A 19,497-nucleotide genomic window follows, 5' to 3' on the forward strand; every position below is an offset into this window, starting at 1 on the left:
ACACACTGACCAACACCAGTCTCACCACACACTGACCAACACCAGCCTCACCACACACTGACCAACACCAGCCTCACCACACACTGACCAACACCAGCCTCACCACACACTGACCAACACCAGTCTCACCACACACACTGACCAACACCAGCCTCACCACACACTGACCAACACCAGTCTCACCACACACTGACCAACACCAGCCTCACCACACACACTGACCAACACCAGTCTCACCACACACTGACCAACACCAGTCTCACCACACACTGACCAACACCAGTCTCACCACACACTGACCAACACCAGCCTCACCACACACACTGACCAACACCAGCCTCACCACACACACTGACCAACACCAGCCTCACCACACACTGACCAACACCAGTCTCACCACACACACTGGCCAACACCAGCCTCACCACACACTGACCAACACCAGTCTCACCACACACTGACCAACACCAGTCTCACCACACACACTGACCAACACCAGCCTCACCACACACTGACCAACACCAGCCTCACCACACACTGACCAACACCAGCCTCACCACACACTGACCAACACCAGCCTCACCACACACACTGACCAACACCAGCCTCACCACACACTGACCAACACCAGCCTCACCACACACTGACCAACACCAGTCTCACCACACACTGACCAACACCAGCCTCACCACACACACTGACCAACACCAGCCTCACCACACACTGACCAACACCAGTCTCACCACACACTGACCAACACCAGTCTCACCACACACTGACCAACACCAGTCTCACCACACACTGACCAACACCAGTCTCACCACACACTGACCAACACCAGCCTCACCACACACTGACCAACACCAGCCTCACCACACACTGACCAACACCAGTCTCACCACACACTGACCAACACCAGTCTCACCACACACTGACCAACACCAGCCTCACCACACACTGACCAACACCAGTCTCACCACACACTGACCAACACCAGCCTCACCACACACTGACCAACACCAGTCTCACCACACACTGACCAACACCAGCCTCACCACACACTGACCAACACCAGTCTCACCACACACTGACCAACACCAGTCTCACCACACACTGACCAACACCAGCCTCACCACACACTGACCAACACCAGTCTCACCACACACTGACCAACACCAGCCTCACCACACACTGACCAACACCAGTCTCACCACACACTGACCAACACCAGTCTCACCACACACTGACCAACACCAGCCTCACCACACACACTGACCAACACCAGCCTCACCACACACTGACCAACACCAGTCTCACCACACACTGACCAACACCAGCCTCACCACACACTGACCAACACCAGCCTCACCACACACACTGACCAACACCAGCCTCACCGCACACACTGACCAACACCAGTCTCACCACACACACTGACCAACACCAGCCTCACCACCAGCCTCACCACACACTGACCAACACCAGTCTCACCACACACACTGACCAACACCAGTCTCACCACACACACTGACCAACACCAGTCTCACCACACACTGACCAACACCAGCCTCACCACACACTGACCAACACCAGCCTCACCACACACACTGACCAACACCAGTCTCACCACACACTGACCAACACCAGTCTCACCACACACTGACCAACACCAGTCTCACCACACACTGACCAACACCAGTCCTCACCACACACACTGACCAACACCAGCCTCACCACACACTGACCAACACCAGCCTCACCACACACTGACCAATACCAGTCTCACCACACACTGACCAACACCAGCCTCACCACACACTGACCAACACCAGTCTCACCACACACTGACCAACACCAGTCTCACCACACACTGACCAACACCAGCCTCACCACACACACTGACCAACACCAGCCTCACCACACACTGACCAACACCAGCCTCACCACACACTGACCAATACCAGTCTCACCACACACTGACCAACACCAGCCTCACCACACACTGACCAACACCAGCCTCACCACACACACTGACCAACACCAGCCTCACCACACACTGACCAACACCAGCCTGGCACACACTGACCAACACCAGCCTCACCACACACTGACCAACACCAGCCTGGCACACACTGACCAACACCAGTCTCACCACACACACTGACCAACACCAGCCTCACCACACACTGACCAACACTAGTCTCACCACACACTGACCAACACCAGCCTCACCACACACTGACCAACACCAGCCTCACCACACACACTGACCAACACCAGTCTCACCACACACTGACCAACACCAGCCTCACCACACACTGACCAACACCAGCCTCACCACACACTGACCAACACCAGTCTCACCACACACTGACCAACACCAGCCTCACCACACACTGACCAACACCAGTCTCACCACACACTGACCAACACCAGCCTCACCACACACTGACCAACACCAGCCTCACCACACACTGACCAACACCAGTCTCACCACACACTGACCAACACCAGCCTCACCACACACACTGACCAACACCAGCCTCACCACACACTGACCAACACCAGCCTCACCACACACTGACCAACACCAGTCTCACCACACACTGACCAACACCAGTCTCACCACACACTGACCAACACCAGCCTCACCACACACACTGACCAACACCAGCCTCACCACACACACTGACCAACACCAGCCTGCCACACACTGACCAACACCAGCCTCACCACACACACTGACCAACACCAGCCTCACCACACACACTGACCAACACCAGCCTCACCACACACACTGACCAACACCAGCCTCACCACACACTGACCAACACCAGCCTCACCACACACACTGACCAACACCAGCCTCACCACACACTGACCAACACCAGCCTCACCACACACACTGACCAACACCAGCCTCACCACACACTGACCAACACCAGCCTCACCACACACTGACCAACACCAGCCTCACCATACACTGACCAACACCAGTCTCACCACACACTGACCAACACCAGCCTCACCACACACTGACCAACACCAGCCTCACCACACACTGACCAACACCAGCCTCACCACACACTGACCAACACCAGCCTGGCACACACTGACCAACACCAGCCTCACCACACACTGACCAACACCAGTCTCACCACACACTGACCAACACCAGCCTGGCACACACTGACCAACACCAGCCTCACCACACACTGACCAACACCAGTCTCACCACACACTGACCAACACCAGCCTGGCACACACTGACCAACACCAGCCTCACCACACACTGACCAACACCAGCCTCACCACACACTGACCAACACCAGCCTCACCACACACACTGACCAACACCAGCCTCACCACACACACTGACCAACACCAGCCTCACCACACACTGACCAACACCAGCCTCACCACACACACTGACCAACACCAGCCTCACCACACACACTGACCAACACCAGCCTCACCACACACTGACCAACACCAGCCTCACCACACACTGACCAACACCAGCCTCACCACACACTGACCAACACCAGCCTGGCACACACTGACCAACACCAGCCTCACCACACACTGACCAACACCAGCCTCACCACACACTGACCAACACCAGTCTCACCACACACTGACCAACACCAGTCTCACCACACACACTGACCAACACCAGCCTCACCACACACACTGACCAACACCAGCCTCACCACACACTGACCAACACCAGCCTCACCACACACTGACCAACACCAGTCTCACCACACACTGACCAACACCAGCCTGGCACACACTGACCAACACCAGCCTCACCACACACACTGACCAACACCAGCCTCACCACACACTGACCAACACCAGTCTCACCAAACACTGACCAACACCAGCCTCACCACACACTGACCAACACCAGTCTCACCACACACTGACCAACACCAGCCTGGCACACACTGACCAACACCAGCCTCACCACACACACTGACCAACACCAGTCTCACCACACACTGACCAACACCAGCCTCACCACACACTGACCAACACCAGCCTCACCACACACACTGACCAACACCAGTCTCACCACACACTGACCAACACCAGCCTCACCACACACACTGACCAACACCAGTCTCACCACACACACTGACCAACACCAGCCTCACCACACACACTGACCAACACCAGTCTCACCACACACTGACCAACACCAGTCTCACCACACACTGACCAACACCAGTCTCACCACACACTGACCAACACCAGCCTGGCACACACTGACCAACACCAGCCTCACCACACACACTGACCAACACCAGCCTCACCACACACACTGACCAACACCAGTCTCACCACACACTGACCAACACCAGCCTGGCACACACACTGACCAACACCAGTCTCACCACACACTGACCAACACCAGCCTGGCACACACTGACCAACACCAGCCTCACCACACACACTGACCAACACCAGCCTCACCACACACTGACCAACACCAGTCTCACCACACACTGACCAACACCAGCCTGGCACACACACTGACCAACACCAGCCTCACCACACACAATGTCTGACCCGCGACACTAACTCCACATTCTCTCTCTCTTCTCTCTCCTCCTCAACCCCTCTCTCCTCATCATCTTTGCTTCTCTCTCTCTCTCTCTCACTCTATCTGTCTGTCTCTCTCCCTACCTCATTCTCTCTCTTCTCTCACTTTCTGTCTCCCTCCATCTCTCTTTATCTCCATCTGATTCCCCCTCTCCCTCCCCTTCCCCCTTCCCCTCCTCCCCCTCCCCTCCCCCTCCCCCTCCTCCTCGTCCTCCTCCTTCTCCTCCCTCCCCCCTCCTGCTCCTTCTCCTCCCTCCCCCCTCCTCCTCCTCTCCCCTCTCCCACTCCCCTCTCCCTCTCCCCACTCCCCTCTCCCTCTCCCCACACCCCACTCCCCTCTCCCCACTCCGCTCTCCCCCTCTCCACTCCCCCTCTCCACTCCCCCTCTCCACTCCCCCTCTCCCTCTCCCCCTCTCCCTCTCCCTTTCCTTCTCTCTCTCTTTCCTTCTCTCTCTCTTTCCTTCTCTCTCCTTCTCCTCGCTCCCTCTCCCTCTCTCTTTCTCTCTCTGTCCTGGTCTCCCTCGTTGGTTCAGCACTGGCGAGCTGAGGTACGTTATGATCTCCAGATGTTGCTGGCCGTGTACGTTTGTTGCTGTAGCAGCCCCATTCCCTGACCCCTCCCCCTGCTCCCCTCCCCCTGCTCCCCTCCCCCCTCTCCCCTTCCCCTCTCCCCTTCCCCTCCCCCCTTCTTCCCTTCCCCTCCCCTCCCCTCCCCTCCCCCCTTCTCCCTCCCCTCCCCCCTGCTCCCTGACCTCTCCCCCTGCTCCCTGATCTCTCCCCCTGCTCCCTGACCCCTCTCCCCCCTGCTCCCCGACCTCTTCCCCTGCTCCCCGACCTCTTCCCCTGCTCCCTGACCTCTCCCCCCTGTCCCTGACCTCTCCCCCTGCTCCCTGACCTCTCCCCCCTGTCTCCGACCTCTCCCCCTGCTCCCTGACCTCTCCCCCTGCTCCCTGACCTCTCCCCCTGCTCCCTGACCTCTCCCCCTGCTCCCTGACGCCCCACAATCTGAAGATATCGGCTTTGCTTCCTCATTGTTTGATCTGCAGCTGATTTAGTGGCTTGAGCATGGTGCATGCTGGGTATATTTATTGCTATCATGGCACTGGACTGGGCCCCGGGGTCGGTGTGAGACTGACCCCAGGGGTCGGGGGTCGGAGTGAGGCTGGGCTCCGGGGTCGGAGTGAGGCTGGGCCAGGGGTCAAGGATTGGAGTGAGACTTGGCCCCGGGATCGGAGGTCAGAGTGAGGCTGGGCCCCGGGGTCGGGGGTCGGAGTGAGACTGGGCCCCGGGGTCGGAGGTCGGAGTGAGGCTGGGCCCCGGGGTCGGAGGTCGGAGTGAGGCTGGGCCCGGGGTCGGAGTGAGGCTGGGCCCCGGGGTCAGGGATTGGAGTGAGGGGGCTGGGCCCCAGGGTCGGAGGTTGGAATGAGGCTGGGCCCCGGGGTCGGAGTGAGGCTGGGGTCAGGGGTCGGAGTGAGGGGGCTGGGCCCCGGGGTCGGAGGTTGGAGTGAGACTGGGCGCCAGGGTCGGAGGTTGGAGTGAGACTGGGCCAGGGGTCGGGGGTCGGAGTGAGGGGGCTGGGCCCCAGGGTCGGAGGTTGGAATGAGGCTGGGCCCCGGGGTCGGAGTGAGGCTGGGGTCAGGGGTCGGAGTGAGGGGGCTGGGCCCCGGGGTCGGAGGTTGGAGTGAGACTGGGCGCCAGGGTCGGAGGTTGGAGTGAGACTGGGCCAGGGGTTGGGGATCGGAGTGAGGCTGGGCACTGGGGTCGGAGGTCGGAGTGCGACTGGGCCCCGGGGTCGGAGGTCGGAGTGAGGCTGGGCCCCGGGGTCGGAGGTCGGAGTGAGGCTGGGCCCCGGGGTCGGAGGTCGGAGTGAGGCTGGGCCCCGGGGTCGGGGGTTGGAGTGAGACTGGGATCGGAGCTCAGGGTTTAGGGGGTGGGGGTTCTGGGGTTTAATTGCTCGGGGTTTAGATTCCGTGCTTTTCCTGACCTTGGTTCTGGTTGCTTGGGGTTGGGTCCAGTTGATGGAGGAATGTTGGGTGGTAACGATGTGGTGCTGGAGATTGGACTGGTCCTGGGTACGGGTTGCTGTGGACTTTTGGTGAGGGAGGGTGCTGATGTCCCTCAGTACAGAGGTTGGTGTGAGGGGGCAGGGCTGGGTTAGTCCTGATGGGAGAGTTGGGTTTGGCCCTGGTGACCAGGGTTGGTATTGTCCTTGGACACGGAGCTGTAACTTCTCCTGTTTTGTCCAGGCTCATCGCAGTATTGATGATCTTTATGAAGATTTACGAGATGGACATAACTTGATTTCGTTGCTGGAAGTATTGTCGGGAGATTCCTTGGTAAGTGCCAGAGATTGAAGTCTTTCGAAAACTGACCCCAGCTTTTGCCTTTTGCACCCCAGACCAGAAACTCCCACTAACAGATTCGAAACCCTCCAACCCTCCCCTCCTCGGCACTCATAGTCTTCCACACGGCCTGCTGTAGACCCCCTCACCGTGGGGTCTCTGGGATTGGTCACTCTGACCCCCCTCACCGTGGGGTCTCTGGGATTGGTCACTCTGACCCCCCTCACCGTGGGGTCTCTGGGATTGGTCACTCTGACCCCCCTCACCGTGGGGTCTCTGGGATTGGTCACTCTGACCCCCCTCACCGTGGGGTCTCTGGGATTGGTCACTCTGACCCCCTCACCGTGGGGTCTCTGCGAGCGGTCACTCTGACTCCCCTCACCGTGGGGTCTCTGGGATTGGTCACTCTGACTCCCCTCACCGTGGGGTCTCTGGGATTGGTCACTCTGACCCCCCTCACCGTGGGGTCTCTGGGATTGGTCACTCTGACCCCCCTCACCATGGGGTCTCTGGGATTGGTCACTCTGACCCCCTCACCGTGGGGTCTCTGCGAGCGGTCACTCTGACTCCCCTCACCGTGGGGTCTCTGGGATTGGTCACTCTGACCCCCCTCACCGTGGGGTCTCTGGGATTGGTCACTCTGACCCCCCTCACCGTGGGGGTCTCTGGGATTGGTCACTCTGACTCCCCTCACCGTGGGGTCTCTGGGATTGGTCACTCTGACCCCCCTCACCGTGGGGTCTCTGGGATTGGTCACTCTGATCCCCTCACCGTGGGGTCTCTGGGATTGGTCACTCTGACTCCCCTCACCGTGGGGTCTCTGGGATTGGTCACTCTGATCCCCTCACCGTGGGGTCTCTGCGAGCGGTCACTCTGACCCCCCTCACCGTGGGGTCCCCACGAGCGGTCACTCTGACCCCCCTCACCGTGGGGTCCCCGCGAGCGGTCACTCTGACCCCCCTCACTGTGGGGTCTCTGGGATTGGTCACTCTGATCCCCTCACCGTGGGGTCCCCACGAGCGGTCACTCTGACCCCCCTCACCATGGGGTCTCTGCGAGCGGTCACTGTGAGTGTGGAAGCTGTGGGGGGCTATCAGTGCTGGGAGAATGATTTCGCTGGAACCTTTCTCACACCCTTTCCCTGCTGCACCGTTTGGTTTGATTTACCTTCACTCTCACAGCTTCATGTTGCTGACGGCCCGGCTCCGGGGGATCCGGGGGATCCGGGGGGATCCAGGGGGATCCGGGGGGGAACCGGGGGATCCGGGGGGATCCGGGGGGGAACCGGGGGATCCGGGGGGGAACCGGGGGCGAGGGGGATGGGGGAACTCGGGGCAAGGGAACGGGGGGAGAGGGAACGGGTTGGGGAGGAGGGAACCGGGGGGGGGGGTGCGATGGAGGGTTCAGGTCGGTGGTCAAGGGCAGGTTTACTGCGGTCAAGTGCGGGGGTCGGGGGTCGGGGGTCGGGGTGGGGGGTGGGACAATGCGGGTTTTAGGATTTTCCTAACTGGGATTTTCTAAAGGTCCTTTACAGGAAGAATGGGGAAACCAACTGACCGAGCTCACTGATTGGCCCCTGTCGCACCGAGCTCACTGATTGGCCCCTGTCGCACCGAGCTCACTGATTGGCCCCTGTCGCACCGAGCTCACTGATTGGCCCCTGTCGCACCGAGCTCACTGATTGGCCCCTGTCGCACCGAGCTCACTGATTGGCCCCTGTCGCACCGAGCTCACTGATTGGCCCCTGTCGCACCGAGCTCACTGATTGGCCCCTGTCACACCGAGCTCACTGGCCAATGTCACACCGAGCTCACTGATTGGCTCATGTCACACCGAGCTCACTGATTGGCACCTATCACACCGAGCTCACTGATTGGCTCATGTCACACCGAGCTCACTGATTGGCCCCTGTCGCACCGAGCTCACTGATTGGCCCCTGTCGCACCGAGCTCACTGATTGGCCCCTGTCGCACCGAGCTCACTGATTGGCCCCTGTCGCACTGAGCTCACTGATTGGCCCCTGTCGCACCGAGCTCACTGATTGGCCCCTGTCGCACCGAGCTCACTGATTGGCCCCTGTCGCACCGAGCTCACTGATTGGCCCCTGTCGCACCGAGCTCACTGATTGGCCCCTGTCGCACCGAGCTCACTGATTGGCACCTGTCGCACCGAGCTCACTGATTGGCCCCTGTCGCACCGAGCTCACTGATTGGCCCCTGTCGCACCGAGCTCACTGATTGGCCCCTGTCGCACCGAGCTCACTGATTGGCTCATGTCATACCGAGCTCACTGGCCAATGTCACACTGAGCTCACTGGCCCTTGTCCTACCGAGCTCACTGATTGGCCCCTGTCACACCGAGCTTACTGATTGGCCCCTGTCACACGTGGCTCACTGGCCCCTGTCACACCGAGCTCACTGATTGGCTCATGTCACACCGAGCTCACTGGCCCCTGTCACATGTGGCTCACTGATTGGCCCCTGTCACACCGAGTTCACTGATTGGCCAGCGTCACACCGAGCTCACTGGCCAATGTCACACCGAGCTCACTGATTGGCCTTCGTCACACCGAGCTCACTGATTGGCCTTCGTCACACCGAGCTCACTGATTGGCCTTCGTCACACCGAGCTCACTGATTGGCCAATATCACACCGAGCTCACTGGCCTTCGTCACACTGAGCTCACTGATTGACCACTGTCACACGTGGCTCACTGATTGGCCCCTGTCACACCGAGCTCACTGGCTCATGTCAAACCGAGTTCACTGATTGGCCTTCGTCACACCGAGCTCACTGGCCAATGTCACACCGAGCTCACTGATTGGCCTTCGTCACACCGAGCTCACTGATTGGCCTTCGTCACACCGAGCTCACTGATTGGCCTTCGTCACACCGAGCTCACTGATTGGCCAATATCACACCGATCTCACTGATTGGCCTTCGTCACACTGAGCTCACTGATTGGCTACTGTCACACTGAGCTCACTGATTGGCCTTCGTCACACTGAGCTCACTGATTGGCCCCTGTCACACTGAGCTCACTGATTGACCTTCATCACACTGAGCTCACTGGCCCCTGTCACACCGAGCTCACTGATTGGCCCCTGTCACACCGAGCTCACTGATTGGTCCCTGTCACACCGAGCTCACTGATTGGCCTTCGTCACACTGAGCTCACTGGCCCCGTCACACCGAGCTCACTGATTGGCCCCCTGTCGGTGGGGTCGATTGGTCTTTGCTCATTCAGTTGAACTGTTAGAGATTCCTTGCTGCAAATATTGATAGTCTAATAAAGATAGTCTTGTAGGTCGTGCAGTTGTTGCTGCAGGTGTTACTGGGTCCCCTGAGGCGAGCTGGAGTTGGGGTCTGTGTCGTACCTTTCCTGGGTGGATGCTTTTGGTGTGTTTTACCTGCTTTGTATTTGATCCTTTATGTTGTTTGCTGAAATGTGCCCTTACCTCTGACCTTTGCCCTTTATCCTATGACCTATGCCCCCTTCCTGCACTGCTCTTGCCGGGTAGCAGAAGGAACGGGATGTGATGAAGCATTTGCGTCTGGTGAGTGTGTCTGCCAGGAACGTCTCGCAGCATGATGGGAATGGGACTGTTAATGGAGTATCTCCGGGTTCACCGGGCTCCACCATCTCTGGGCCTTCCATCTCCGGGCTCCATCGCTGGGCTCTATCGCCGGGTTCACCGGGCTCCATCGCCGGGTTCACCGGGCTCCATCGCCGGGTTCACCGGGCTCCATCGCCGGGTTCACCGGGCTCCATCGCCGGGTTCACCGGGCTCCATCGCCGGGTTCACCGGGCTCCATCGCCGGGTTCACCGGGCTCCATCGCCGGGTTAACCGGGCTCCATCGCCGGGTTCACCGGGCTCCATCGCCGGGTTCACCGGGCTCCATCGCCGGGTTCTCCGGGCTCCATCGCCGGGTTAACCGGGCTCCATCGCCGGGTTCACCGGGCTCCATCGCCGGGTTCACCGGGCTCCATCGCCGGGTTCACCGGGCTCCATCGCCGGGTTCACCGGGCTCCATCGCCGGATTCACCGGGCTCCATCGCCGGGTTCACCGGGCTCCATCGCCGGGTTCACCGGGCTCCACCATCTCCGGGCCTTCCATCTCCGGGTTCACCGGGCTCCACCATCTCCGGGCTCTATCGCCGGGTTCACCGGGCTCTATCTCCGGGTTCACCGGGCTCCATCACCGGGCTCTATCTCCGGGTTCACCGGGCTCTATCTCCGGGTTCACCGGGCTCTATCTCCGGGTTCACCGGGCTCTATCTCTGGGTTCACCGGGCTCCATCACCGGGCTCGATCTCCGGGTTCACCGGGCTCTATCTCCGGGTTCACCGGGCTCTATCGGCGGGTTCACCGGATCCCCCCTCTCCTGGAGCGGAATTGTCTCTGGGTGTTTTTGGGCCCGGTATTTACCTCAGTCCAAATTGCAAGTGATAACGTGCCCAGTGCTGGTCGGGCTGTGCTATCCTGAGCTGCTGGGGAATTGCACGTCATTGTGTGGAGGGGGAGCTCGGCCTGCCTGTTGGCGATGGGTGCCGGTGTTTCTGGAGATGCTCCATCAGTGCCGTGTATCAGCGCTAACACATCTGCTAACTCCACGTGTGCCTGTGGTCGAGTGTTGAGTGAGTGCTGCATTTTATCACCAGTCTCCATTGTAGATGTCCGGAGGAAACGAGCGCCTCTCTCCGACAGTACGGAGCCTGCAGCCAATGTGCAGGGATGTGAAACCTTCAGCCTCTACGTACAGAGTGTCAGTACAGGGGCGGCAAGTCACCACCCTGAAGGCCCTGGTCCCTCAGCGTGTGACACCGATGGTGAAGCTGCCAGACCAGGTTATTTTACAAAGGGCGGCTGCAGCGATGAAAGGATGGGGAGACATCCTGTCTGTGTGTGCCCCTGCCGAGGGTCCGGAGTCCCCAGGCTACCCCACAGGCAATGGCACAAGCTGTGGGTGCAGGCGGGATTCCGTGGACAATCTGGAGAGTTGAGGGATAGCTGCTTGCTGTTGGAGAGGATTAGCTGGTTTCCCTCGAATGTGTAGATGTCATTTACTCTCTGTTGCAGTGTCGAGTCAGAACACAACACGTGGAAACAGGCCAGGATCTGCATGGGCCCATCACTTCTGCTGCCGTACACAGCCCACATAATAGGGGGGGGACTTATGACAAGAGCTGGCAATTATTTAGCACTTGATATACCTACCCCTCCTCATGGAGTGCAGTATTTAGCGGCAAATATTGCACAGCGCTCTGTTTGTTGCAAAATATTCTGGCAGCTGTTTGATATGTAGGAAGTAGACAAGAGACTACTTGTCATTCTGAAGCACTACATCCCTGCAGCCACCACGGGTGGGGGAGGAGAGCGGGGAATTCACTTATATAATAGGTAACCCGTGAAATCCTTAAACCAGCTTACTAACACAATGGCCCCAAACCCCTTCCCATTCACTCCCACTGTACACAATCCCAATGGACCCAGCCCCTTCCCATTCACTCCCACTGTACACAATCCCAATGGACCCAAACCCCTTCCCATTCACTCCCACTGTACACAATCCCAATGGACCCAAAACCCTTCCCATTCACTCCCACTGTACACAGTCCTAATGGACCCAAACCCCTTCCCATTCACTCCCACTGTACACAATCCCAATGGACCCAAAACCCTTCCCATTCACTCCCACTGTACACAATCCCAATGGACCCAAAACCCTTCCCATTCACTCCCACTGTACACAGTCCTAATGGACCCAAACCCCTTCCCATTCACTCCCACTGTACACAATCCTAATGGACCCAAAACCCTTCCCATTAACTCCGACTGTACACAGTCCTAATGGACCCAAACCCCTTCCCATTCACTCTCACTGTACACAATCCCAATGGACCCAAAACCCTTCCCATTCACTCCCACTGTACACAATCCCAATGGACCCAAAACCCTTCCCATTCACTCCCACTGTACACAGTCCTAATGGACCCAAACCCCTTCCCATTCACTCCCACTGTACACAATCCCAGTGGTCCCAAAACCCTTCCCATTCACTCCCACTGTACACAGTCCTAATGGACCCAAACCCCTTCCCATTCACTCCCACTGTACACAATCCCAATGGACCCAAAACCCTTCCCATTCACTCCCACTGTACACAGTCCTAATGGACCCAAAACCCTTCCCATTCACTCCCACTGTACACAATCCCAATGGACCCAAAACCCTTCCCATTCACTCCCACTGTACACAATCCCAATGGACCCAAAACCCTTCCCATTCACTCCCACTGTACACAGTCCTAATGGACCCAAACCCCTTCCCATTCACTCCCACTGTACACAATCCCAATGGACCCAAAACCCTTCCCATTCACTCCCACTGTACACAATCCCAGTGGTCCCAAACTCCTTCCCATTCACTCCCACTGTACACAATCCCAATGGACCCAAAACCCTTCCCATTCACTCCCACTGTACACAATCCCAATGGCCCCAAACTCCTTCCCATTCACTCCCACTGTACACAATCCCAGTGGTCCCAAACCCCTTCCCATTTACTCCCGCTGTACACAATCCCAGTGGTCCCAAACCCCTTCCCATTCACTCCCACTGTTCACAATCCCAATGGACCAACGCTTTCACATTCACACACTCACTGAATTCCTGATGTAAGATTTTGTGGCCATCCATCATTGAGCAATGCCTGGATTCCCTCCCGTGGCCCACCAGCTGGCCTGTTGTTGCTGTCCCAGTGCCGAGATTAGTCATTGAGACAGCAGTGCCGTTTGCTGGACCCGTGCCTTGGCGGGGTGATATCGGACGTGGTGCGTTGGTACAGGACATAGCTTAAAGGGTGGGGTATAAAATATTTATAGAGACACAATGCAGCTGCTAGCGTGTCAGACACAGGACATTAGTCACTCCCTGTGTGAGACGATTAGCTGACTCAGACCGCTGCCTCTCACCGCTCCAACATGTTACCCTGTCATTGGAGCAACGACCAGGAACAGGAGTCAGTCAGCTGCCTCACAGGAAGATTGCTGCTCACATACCCAGCTTGAATGGTAGCTGTAGGCAGAAATACTCCGCTCACTATCCACATCGAGCAGGGCACGAGGTGTGTGCTCAGACCAAACACAAGGACCACAGGAGCAGGAGGTCCATTCACCCCTCGAGCCCATTACACAGGAACAGGAGGTCCATTCACCCCGAGACCCTGTTACACAGGAACAGGAGGTCCATTCACTCCTCGAGCCCATTACACAGGAACAGGAGGTCCATTCACCCCTCGAGCCTGTTACACAGGAACAGGAGGTCCATTCACCTCTCGAGCCCATTACACAGCAACAGGAGGTCCATTCACCCCTCGACCCTGTTACACAGGAACAGGAGGTCCATTCACCCCTCGAGCTCATTACACAGGAACAGGAGGTCCATTCACCCCTCGACCCTGTTACACAGGAACAGGAGGTCCATTCACTCCTCGAGCCTGTTACACAGGAACAGGAGGTCCATTCAGCCCCTCGAGCCTGTTACACAGGAGCAGGAGGTCCATTCACCCCTCGAGCCCGTTACACAGGAACAGGAGGTCCATTCACCCCTCGACCCTGTTACACAGGAACAGGAGGTCCATTCACCCCTCGACCCTGTTACACAGGAACAGGAGGAGGCCATTCAGCCCCTCGAGCCTGTTACACAGGAGCAGGAGGCCCATTCAGCCCCTCGAGCCTGTTACACAGGAACAGGAGGTCCATTCACCCCTCGAGCCCATTACACAGGAACAGGAGGAGGCCATTCACCCCTCGAGCCCATTACACAGGAACAGGAGGTCCATTCACCCCTCGACCCTGTTACACAGGAACAGGAGGAGGCCCATTCAACCCCTCGAGCCCGTTACACAGGAACAGGAGGTCCATTCAGCCCCTCGAGCCTGTTACACAGGAGCAGGAGGTCCATTCACCCCTCGAGCCTGTTACACAGGAGCAGGAGGTCCATTCACCCCTCGAGCCCATTACACAGGAACAGGAGGTCCATTCACCCCTCGAGCCCATTACACAGGAATAGGAGGAGGCCATTCAGCCCCTCGAGCCTGTTACCCAGGAACAGGAGGAGGCCATTTAGCCTCCCGTACCACATTTGCCCCCCCCATCTCCTCTCCCGTATCCCTGTATCCCCCTCGCCCCCTCCGTATCCCCCTCGCCCCCCTCCGTATCCCCCTCGCCCCCCAGTATCCCATTCGCCCCCCCGTATCCCATTCGCCCCCTGTATCCCCCTCGCCCCCCTCCGTATCCCCCTCGCCCCCCCGTATCCCCCTCGCCCCCCTCCGTATCCCCCTCGCCCCCCAGTATCCCATTCGCCCCCCCGTATCCCATTCGCCCCCCGTATCCCCCTCGCCCCCCAGTATCCCATTCGCCCCCCGTATCCCCCTCGCCCCCCTCCGTATCCCCCTCGCCCCCCAGTATCCCATTCGCCCCCCGTATCCCCCTCGCCCCCCCCCGTATCCCCCTCGCCCCCCAGTATCCCATTCGCCCCCCCGTATCCCATTCGCCCCCCTCCGTATCCCCCTCGCCCCCCTATATCCCCCTCGCCCCCCTCCGTATCCCCCTCGCCCCCCTCCGTATCCCCCTCGCCCCCCTCCGTATCCCCCTCGCCCCCCCGTATCCCCCTCGCCCCCTCCGTATCCCATTCGCCCCCCTCCGTATCCCCCTCGCCCCCCCCGTATCCCCCTCGCCCCCCGTATCCCCCTCGCCCCCCCGTATCCCATTCGCCCCCCGTATCCCCCTCTCCCCCCCCATATCCCCTGCTGCCCCCCCATATCACCTTCACCCCCCGTATCTCCCTTGCCCCTCCGTATCCCCCTCGCCCCCCCCCGTGTCTCCCTTGCCCCCCCCGTGACTCCCTCGCCCCCCCCTGTATATCCCTCGCCCCCCCCCCGTATCCCCCTCGCCCCCCCCGTGACTCCCTCACCCCCCCCCCTGTATATCCCTCGCCCCCCCCCTGTATATCCCTCGCCCCCCCCCTGTATATCCCTCGCCCCCCCGTGTCTCCCTTGCCCCCCCCCGTATCCCCCTCGCCCCCCCCGTGACTCCCTCGCCCCCCCGTATCTCCCTTGGCCCCCCGTGACTCCCTCGCCCCCCCCTGTATATCCCTCGCCCCCCCCCCCGTATCCCCCTCGCCCCCCCCGTGACTCCCTCAGCCCCCCCCCCTGTATATCCCTCGCCCCCCCCCTGTATATCCCTCGCCCCCCCCCTGTATATCCCTCGCCCCCCCCGTGTCTCCCTTGCCCCCCCCCGTATCCCCCTCGCCCCCCCCGTGACTCCCTCGCCCCCCCGTATCTCCCTTGGCCCCCCGTGACTCCCTCGCCCCCCCCTGTATATCCCTCGCCCCCCCCCCGTATCCCCCTCGCCCCCCCCGTATCCCCCTCGCCCCCCCCGTGACTCCCTCGCCCCCCCGTGACTCCCTCGCCCCCCCCCCTGTATATCCCTCGCCCCCCCCTGTATATCCCCCCCCCCCCCCGTATCTCTCCCTCCCCCCACCCCCCCGTATCTCTCCCTCCCCCCCCCCCCCCGTATCTCTCCCTCCCCCCCCCCCCCGTATCTCCCCCTCCCCCCACCCCCCCCGTATCTCTCCCCCCTCCAAACAAGGACTGGAGAATTACAAATATTACACCCTTTTTTAAAAAAGAGGGTGTCGGGATAAACCCAGCAACTCCAGGCCGGTCAGTTTAACCTCGGTACTGGGGGAGCTTTAGAAACAATAATCAGGGACAAAATTAACAGTCACTTGGGCAAGTGTGGATTAATTTGTTAAAGGCAAAACGTGTTTAACTGATGGAGTGTTTTGAGGTAACAGAGAGGGTTGATGAGGGTGATACGGTTGACGTGGTGTACATGGATTTCCAAAAGGCGTTTGATAAAGTGCCACACAATAGGCTTGCAGCAAAGTTGAAGCCCGTGGAATAACAGGGACAGGGGCAGCGTGGATACGGGATTGGCTCAGTGACAGGAAACAGAGAGTCGTGGTGAATGATTGTTTCTGGGACAGGAGGAGGGTATACAGTGGTGTTCCCCAGGGGTCGGGACTGGGACCACGGCCTTTCCTGATATATATTAATGACCTGGATGTGGGTGTACAGGGCACAATTTCACAATCTGCAGATGACACAAAACCTGGAAGTATAGTGAACAGTGAGGAGGGTAGTGATAGACTTCAGGGGGTTATAGACAGGCTGGTGGGATGGGCGGGCACGGGGCAGATGGAATTTAACGCAGAAAAGTGCAAAGTGATATATTTTGGTAGACAGAATGAGGAGAGGCAATATAAACTAAAGGGTACAATCCTAAAAGGGGGTGCAGGGACAGCGAGACCCCGGGGTATATGGGCACAAATCACTGAAGGTGGCAGGGCAGGGTGAGAAAGCGGTTCGAAAAGGTTTACAGGATCCTTGGCTTCATTAAAGAGGCATAGAGTACAAAAGCAAGGGAGTTATGATGGACCTGTATAAAACACGGGTTCGGCCCCAGCTGGAGTATTGTGTCCAATTCTGGGCCCCGCACTTTAGGAAGGATGTGAAGGCCCTAGAGAGGGAGCAGCAAAGATTGACCAGAATGGTTCCAGGGATGAGGGGCTTAAGTTCAGTGGATAGATTGGAGAAGCTGGGGTTGTTCTCCTTGGAGCGGAGAAGGTTGAGAGGAGATTTGATCGAGGTGCTCAAAATCATGAGGGGTCTGGACAGAGTAGATACAGAGAGAAACTGTTCCCATTGGCGGAAGGGTCGGGAACCAGAGGACACAGATTTAAGGCGATCGGCAGAAGGTCTCGCTGAATATGAAGGCTGCTGTTACTACTCTGGAATCGAGTGACCAAGGTTCTTCTCTCCCACAGCCCCGTGAGAAAGGCCGTATGCGCTTCCATAAGTTGCAGAATGTGGGCATTGCTCTGGAATACCTGAAACATCGACAGGTAAGAGTCCGTTGGTTGAACCCGGGCAGAGTGTGGGGTTATTGCAGGGCAGGGGCAGGACCCCTTGGGGAGATGTCAGGGGTCAGTAGCCCGGTGGAGGGGTGAGGGGTTAGGAACTCAGGGCGGGGGTTCAGGGGTCAGTAGCCCGGTGGAGGGGTGAGGGGTTAGGAACTCAGGGCGGAGGTTCAGGGGTCAGTAGCCCGGTGGAGGGGTGAGGGGTTAGGAACTCAGGGCGGAGGTTCAGGGGTCAGTAGCCCGGTGGAGGGGTGAGGGGTTAGGAACTCAGGGCGGGAGTTCAGGGGTCAGTAGCCCGGTGGAGGGGTGAGGGGCTAGGAACTCCGGGCGGAGGTTCAGGGGTCAGTAGCCCGGTGGAGCGGTGAGGGGTTAGGAACTCAGGGCGGAGGTTCAGGGGTCAGTAGCCCGGTGGAGGGGTGAGGGGCTAGGAACTCCGGGCGGAGGTTCAGGGGTCAGTAGCCCGGTGGAGGGGTGAGGGGTTAGGAACTCAGGGCGGGAGTTCAGGGGTCAGTAGCCCGGTGGAGGGGTGAGGGGTTAGGAACTCAGGGCGGGAGTTCAGGGGTCAGTAGCCCGGTGGAGGGGTGAGGGGCTAGGAACTCCGGGCGGGAGGTTCAGGGGTCAGTAGCCCGGTGGAGGGGTGAGGGGCTAGGAACTCCGGGCGGAGGTTCAGGGGTCAGTAGCCCGGTGGAGGGGTGAGGGGTTAGGAACTCCGGGCGGAGGTTCAGGGGTCAGTAGCCCGGTGGAGGGTGAGGGGTTAGGAACTCCGGGCGGGGGGAGGGTCAATGATCAGGGGCCTGTAGCCCGTGGGGGGGGGCAGGGGTCAGGCCACAGTAGTGAGGTCAGCAGCAATACGGAAAGGGGAGGGAGACCCTGTCACGGGGTGGGGGGAACACTAAGACGGTTAATTGTTTCCCGTTCTGTGTTCTAGGTGCGGCTGGTCAATATCCGAAATGATGACATCGCCGATGGGAATCCCAAACTGACACTGGGCCTCATCTGGACCATCATCCTCCACTTCCAGGTCAGCCTGCTGTGGGAAGATTGTGTGGGCGAGTGCCGGGGGAGGGGAGTGTCGGGGGAGTGTCGGGGGAGTGTCGGGGGAGTGTCGGGGAGTGCCGGGGGAGGGGAGTGTCGGGGAGTGCCGGGGGAGTGTCGGGGGAGGGGAGTTCGGGGGAGGGGAGTGTCGGGGGAGGGGAGTTCGGGGGAGGGGAGTGTCGGGGGAGTGTCGGGGAGTGCCGGGGAGGGGAGTTCGGGGTAGGGAGTGTCGGGGAGTGCCGGGGGAGGGGAGTTCGGGGGAGGGGAGTGTCGGGGTATTGTGGGGGAAGAGTCGGGGAGAGTCGGGGAGTGTGGGGGAGAGTCGGAGTATTGTGGGGGGAGTGTCGGGGGGAGTGTCGGGGGGAGTGTGGGGGGAGTGTGGGGAGAGTCGGGGATTGTGGGGGCAGAGTCGGGGAGTGTGGGGGGAGTGTAGGGGGAGTGTGGGGGAGAGTCGGGGAGCGTGGGGGTATTGTGGGGGTATTGTGGGGGTATTGTGGGGGTATTGTGGGGGGAGTGTGGGG

The 19,497-nt window shown here is 59.4% G+C and overlaps 1 protein-coding gene across 1 annotated transcript in view; it reads left to right on the top strand.

Annotated features, from left to right (window-relative positions):
* The window catches only part of LOC139241260 (plectin-like), a gene marked incomplete at its 3' end in the record, with an annotated part of 32,546 nt that extends 13,584 nt beyond the window's left edge, over positions 1 to 18,962 (top strand). The window contains exons 3-8 of the mRNA XM_070869911.1: positions 5,145 to 5,159; positions 6,858 to 6,947; positions 10,475 to 10,510; positions 11,630 to 11,803; positions 17,849 to 17,926; positions 18,870 to 18,962. Coding sequence (XP_070726012.1) covers positions 5,145 to 5,159; positions 6,858 to 6,947; positions 10,475 to 10,510; positions 11,630 to 11,803; positions 17,849 to 17,926; positions 18,870 to 18,962 — 486 coding nt within the window. The remainder of the gene's footprint in view (positions 1 to 5,144; positions 5,160 to 6,857; positions 6,948 to 10,474; positions 10,511 to 11,629; positions 11,804 to 17,848; positions 17,927 to 18,869) is intronic.
* Between the last annotated feature and the right edge of the window lie 535 nt (positions 18,963 to 19,497).

This window comes from Pristiophorus japonicus, unplaced genomic scaffold (genome assembly GCF_044704955.1).
Source record: "Pristiophorus japonicus isolate sPriJap1 unplaced genomic scaffold, sPriJap1.hap1 HAP1_SCAFFOLD_1011, whole genome shotgun sequence".
Lineage (NCBI taxonomy): Eukaryota > Metazoa > Chordata > Chondrichthyes > Pristiophoridae > Pristiophorus > Pristiophorus japonicus.